General features: G+C 36.4%; 1 protein-coding gene across 1 annotated transcript in view; it reads right to left on the bottom strand.

Annotated features, from left to right (window-relative positions):
- BABAM2 (BRISC and BRCA1 A complex member 2) overlaps nt 1–5,231 on the bottom strand; it is a gene marked incomplete at its 5' end in the record, with an annotated part of 402,516 nt that extends 397,285 nt beyond the window's left edge. Inside the window, one exon of the mRNA XM_012803778.1 lies at nt 5,212–5,231. Coding sequence (XP_012659232.1) covers nt 5,212–5,231 — 20 coding nt within the window. The remainder of the gene's footprint in view (nt 1–5,211) is intronic.
- Nucleotides 5,232–6,470: the final 1,239 nt, after the last annotated feature.

Below are 6,470 nucleotides of genomic sequence, written 5' to 3'. Positions count from 1 at the left end.
TAAGAGCAGAATGTGAATGTTTTAAAATAATAACTAAGAAAATGACACAAAGGCTATGTTAACCAGTTTGATGGAAGTGTTTCAGATTGTGTGTAAAAACCCCACACTGTACCCCAGAAGTGCATTAATGTACATAGTTACCATTCAATAAAAAAAAATAAAAAGATAAAAATAAAAAAGACAATTAAGCTATTAGACTACCTCATAAAAAGAGATTTAAGGGGCCAAGAAACATATGAAAAAGTGCTTCATCTAATGAATCATTAAAGAAATGAAATTTACATCTACAGTCAGGTACCACAACATACCTACTAAGATGGTTAAAATGAAGCTGATAATACCAAGTATGGACAAGGATATAGAAAACCATAAACTCAGGCATGCTGTTGGTATAAGTATAAATCAGTTTAACCATAAGAGAAACTATTAGGCACTATTTATTAAAGCTGAATATATGCATACCTCTGACCAGAAATTTTACTCCTAAAATGACACCAATTGATACACATACAAACGCCACCAAAGAGACATACAAAAATGACACAGCAGCAGCATTTTTTGAAATAGCCCTAAATTGAGCAATGAAAACGTAATTAAAAGTGAATACTCAAATGCCCATCAGCTACTCAGGGAATAAATTAGGGTATAATCATAAAATGAAATATTATATAATGAAGTAAACTACACCTACATGTAACAACATGGGTGAATCTGACAAATACACTATCAAATGAAAGAATACATTCTATTCCCCATTCCTTACTAGCTGAGTTTCATAACCAGAAAAAAAAAACTACAGTGTCTTGTGTACTAAGTGATAAAAGTATAGAGAAGCAAGAAAGCAATTACTATAAATGTCCGAATAGTGGTTTACCTACGAAGACAGAAGGAAGTGGTGACTGGGAAGAGGCACATGGGGGGCTTCTAGGGGGTTCCAACTTTTTTTCTTACCTTTGTGGTAGTGACATAGAAGCTCACGTTTTAGTATTTATTAAGATGGAAATATGTGTTTTACACTATCAGTGTTTTAACAAGCCCCCAGGTGACTCTGATGTACACTCAAGTTTGAGATCCACTGCTTTAAATGTGTACTATGACTAGACTTGGTTATAAGCATAGTAATTTGAGCCGAATTTTCTATTGTCAGTGATCCAGCACAACCTTATGCATGTACAATTTTGTATTTTTCTCTCCAATGATAGTAAATCATTTTCAAACACCTTGTTTTCATATTCTTTGTTTCTTTTATTTATTTTTTTTTCTTACAGTTTTTGGCCAGGGCCAGGTTTGAACCTGCCACCTCCAGTATATGGGGCCAGCGCCTACTCCTCGAGCCACAGGCGCCACCTTTTTTTTTTTTTTGAAACAGAGTCTCATTAAGTCGCCCTCAGTAGAGTGTCATGACATCACAGCTCACAGCAACCTCAAACTCTGTGGGCATAAGCTAAGGTGACCAGATTTTAACATTGGTAAAGCGTTAACAGGTTTGTTGTTTTGTTTTGTTTTGTTTTTTTGAGAGAGAGAGTCAGGCAAAAGTGCCATTGCATCTTAGCTCACAGCAACCTCAAACTCCCAGGCCTCTGCCTCCTGAGTAGCTAGGCCTATAGACTAGTGCCATCACACCAGGATTTTTTTTTTCTATTTTTAGTAGAGACAGGGTCTCGCTTTTGCTCAGGCTGGTCTCAAACTCCTGAGCTTAAACCTCCACCACCTTGGCCTCCCAGAGTGCTAGAATTACAGGCATGAGCCACTGCACCGACCTAATAGAATCCTTTGTAATTGTTAGTAAACTAGAAGGTTTTCCAGAAATTTGTGATTAGAAATATACACTCTTCCACTTGGCACCCATAGCACAGTGGTTACAGCGCCGACCACATACACCTAAGATGGCGGGTTCAAGCCCAGCCCAGCCCTGCTAAAACAACGATGACAACTGCAACAAAGAATGGCCAGGGCTGGAAAATATTCTTCTTAGCAAAGTATCCCAAGAATGGAAGAAAAAGTATCCAATGTACTCAGCCCTACTATGAAACTAATTTATAGCTTTCATAGGAAAGATATAACCCAATTTTAGCCCAGGAATATGGGGAGACGGGAGAGGGAAGGGAGAAGAGGGGAGGGTATGTGGAGGGAGGGTGATTGGTGGGATCACACCTATGGTTCATGCTATAAGGGTACATGTGAATCTCTCTAAATATAGAATATAAATGTCTTAACACAATCACTAAGAAAAAGATATGAAGGCTATGTTAACCAGTTGGATGAAAGTATTTCAAATTGTATACAGAAACAGTACACTGTACCCCATGATAGTATCAATGTACATTGCTATGATTTAATAAAAAAAAAAAAGAATGGTCAGGCATTGTGGCTGGCACCTGTGGTCCCAGCTGTGAGGCAGAAAGATTCCTTAAGCCCAAGAGTTTGAGGTTGCTGTGAGCTGTGATGCCACAGCACTCTACCAAAGGCAACATAGTGAGACTCTGTCTCAAAAAAAAGAAAAGAAAAGAAAAGAAATACACATTTTTCCATCAAATCAAATTTATAAATATTTGTTGAACATTTCTTTTATAGATACTACATACTACAGGTCAGTGGTCTATCTTCAAATAAGCATGTAAGAAAATCCACTGGGGTATAGAAAAAAAAATCACAGAGGGGATATAAAGTATCTGTGTATATTAAAGAAATTAATTCCTAACAATATACAACATATAGACTCACCTTGGCACCTTCAGCAGATTCCCACACAGTTGTTCAACCGTCCTCAGAGAAGAGTGGGAGTTCCACTACCCCAAGGGGTTGAAGGCAGCACTTCAATTATTCAGAAGCCTTTAGCATACTATGACAAGGTTCATGGATGAAATCCATTGTCTAGTTTTCAATATACTAAAACCCTCGAGAAATAGGCAAGGGGAGTGAACTGATTCTTGCAAAGAATCTGTGGTTAGAAAATAAAACCAATAGCTGGGTGTGGTAACTCACCCTATAATCCCAGCATTTTGGCAGGCTAAAGCAGGTGGATTATTGGAGCCCAGGAGTATGAGGTTGTAATGAGATCTGATTGTGCCATAGCACTTTAGTCTGGGTAACAGAGACTCCGTCTCAAAAAAATTAAACAACAAACAAAAGAATACCATAATGCAAGCACAGGCAAATTTTCAAAAATATCTTTCATATACTTGGTGGTGGGGCTCTTTTCAGCATAGTGTAAGCAGTCAACCTTGTATTTCTCCCATTAATATCTATATATTTTTTTCAGATTATTTTGCAGGTATGATAGAAGAAAATACCATATTTAAGTAATATAAATTATTTCATAGTATTATTTATTTCATTATTATACCATTTAAATTTATATTTTATGTATGCTGCATAATATACAAATGTATTTTTATACTTAAATAAACATGCATTATTAGAGGTTCATACTCAAAATGATTTGGAGTCTGCTATAGTCTGAATGTTTTTGAGCCTCCAAAATTCCTATGTTGAAACTAATCCCCAATGTGTTGGTATTAAGAGGTGCGGCCTTTGGGAAATGACTAGGTCACAAGGGCTTTGCCTTGAATTGGACTAATGCCCTTATTCAAGAGGCCTGAGGGAACTTGTTTGTTCCTTTGCCCTTTTGCTACAGAAGGCACCATCTATGAACAGGCCCTCACCAGATGCTGAATCTGCTAGAGCTATGATCTCAAACTTTGCAGCCCCCAGAACTGTGAGCAATAAATTTCTGTTGTTTATAAATTACCCAGTCTTAAGTGAAAACGTGTGTCATGAGAATGAGATGGAGTCATTCCGGCTAGGGTTGAGACAACACAGCTGGTCTAGTCTGTTTAGGTCCTACATGACCTTCACCTCATATCTCCCATTCTTGCTGTTTTATAAATTCAGCTTTAACCTAAAAGCATATATCTTATATAGTTTAGGGCAATTGATTCAGAAGATTAACTTTTGAATTGGAATGTTGTTTTGGGTCTCAGGTTATGCTGGTTATTGTTTATTATGGGTCATGTTTTATAGTTGTTTAAGATAAAGGTTAATGTGGTTTTTTGCTTTGAACTTTCATATATATAAAAAACTGTGGGTTTGGAAATGGAAGAACAGAACCATTTTGGAGAAGCTACTCTTACTGTGCTATAATAGAATTGATGGCCTTCTTACAAATAAAGTTTGGTGGGCCTATCTCCATCTCTGCATATTGACAGACAGTGACAGGGGGCCACACTCTCTTCATCCAGTAACATAAGATATTTTTGTTATAGCAGCCCAAACAGGCTAAGACAGAGCACATAATAAAAAAAAAAAAAGCTTGGAGATCACTACTATTATGGAATTGGAGAAAGGAGTATCTATTCTCAAGACATTGCACTGTAATCAGAAGATAAAAATCAAACCATGACATAATTTAAATAACAATTTAAGACAACAATAGATACAAGACACAAAGCAATTAACATGATTAATTGCCAAATTAGTGGTTAAAGGAAATAAGCACAATAAGGAGTTGAGAGAGCAGAGAAACCACTTTTAGCTTAGGCAGTCAAAAAAGGTTTGCTTCAATATGGCTGGCCTCTAAAAATGAGTTGAATCTGGTCAAACCCAGGGGAAGGAGAAAGGAGAAGGAAAAGTCCAACTGTACTTAAGTAGGGACAAAATTTAGGAAACAGACATACTGCTACATTCAAAGCTCTAAAAAATAGAGTGCATTAAGTCCTAGATCCCTTAGTGTCTACCAGCATACCGACTGGTGCACAGGAAACTATTTTATACATGGGGCAGGTAAGTAAGGTGGAACTGGGACATGCACTCTCCCAAGTCATGCCTAACTCAAAACAATTACATAAATGTTCCAGATTTAATGACAGTACAACTGTGGGGATGCTGTTATTCACCCTGTTACATTAATAAATGTTATGCAGCACAACTATGGATACAACAATAAAACCAAAAAGACAATCTTCAGAATGGGGAAAGATATTTGCATATTACAAATCCGACAAAGGCTTGATAACTAGGATCTATAGAGCACTCAAATTAATCAACAACAACAAAAAAAGAACTAACAATCCCATCTATCACTGGGCAAGAGACATGAACAGAAACTTCTCTGAGGAAAACAGATGAATGGCTAAAAAAATATGAAAAAATGCTCATCGTACCAAATCATCAAGAAAAGGCAAATCAAAACCACTCTAAAATATCACCTACCTCCAGTAAGATGGGCCCACATCACAAAATTCCAAAGTTGCAGCTGCTGGAACAGATGTGAAGAAAGAGGAACACTTAACACTGTTGGTGGGACTACAAACTAATACAGCCTCTTTGGAAAGATATATGGAGAATCCTCAAAGAACTCAAATTAGATCTCCCATTTGACCCTGCAATCCCACTATGAGGCATCTACCCAGAAGAAAAAAAATCGTTTTATCATAAGGACATATGCACTAGATTATTTATTACAGCTCAATTTACAACTGCCAAGATGTGTAAATAAGCTAAATGCCATCAACTCAGGAACAATTAACAAACTGTCCTATATGCATACCATGGAATACTATTCAGCCATAAAAAAGTTGGTGACTTCACATCTTTTGTATTAACCTGAATGGAGTTTAAACACATTCTTCTCAGTAAAGTACCACAAGAATGGAAAAGCAAATATCGAATGTACTCAATACTAATGTGAAGCCAGAAGACCATCTAATTCATGCCCATATAGGAGAAAAATTCATTTCCATTAAAGTTTGGGGGGGGGAAAAAAGGGAAGAGGGGACAGGGAGTTTGGGATACTCCCACTGAATGGGCACAATGTAGGGGTATATGGCACACCTTTTGGGTGCAGAACATAACTACAAAAGGGGCTTTACCTAATAAATTCAAATACTATGATTTGGTTGTTTGTACCCTCACATTAACCTGAAATTAAAAAATAAACTACAATAAAATAAATGTTATAAGAAATACCAAGGGACAAGACCAACTAACATACTATTTTTATACATTAAACGTACAATGTCATTTTATAAAAAGTAATCTTTATATCAAACACTATCAATTTTTTTAATAAAAATATTCCTGTAACATTTTTAGGCCACCATTTTTATCCTTGAACTAAATTATGTCCTAAATGGATGTATACCCTGTTCTCTGAACTCTAAAGGTTTTATATTTTATATCATTTGCATACTATTTACCTAACTCCCATCAAAATTCCTGCTCCATACAGGGAAAGACTCCAGAGTATTTACCTTGGCATGCTCCAGTAGTAGCTTAGATTCTCAAGGGAATTACTGGCAGTGTTTTAATCTCTTTCCCCGATTAGCTTTCATGCTACATGTTTTATTTAAGTTTGTATGTCCAGCCTCACACTTACCAGGGGCTCAATATATATGCTTCTTATTAAAAAAAAAAAAAACAAAAAAAAAAAAACACTATGTGAATATGGGCAGTACAAAGGCAAAAGTTAA

This window comes from Otolemur garnettii, unplaced genomic scaffold (assembly GCF_000181295.1).
Source record: "Otolemur garnettii isolate 467f Iridium unplaced genomic scaffold, OtoGar3 scaffold00022, whole genome shotgun sequence".
Taxonomy (NCBI): Eukaryota; Metazoa; Chordata; class Mammalia; order Primates; family Galagidae; genus Otolemur; species Otolemur garnettii.
Note: the sequence above shows the minus strand (reverse complement) of the source record. Positions and strands in the feature narration are given on the sequence as shown.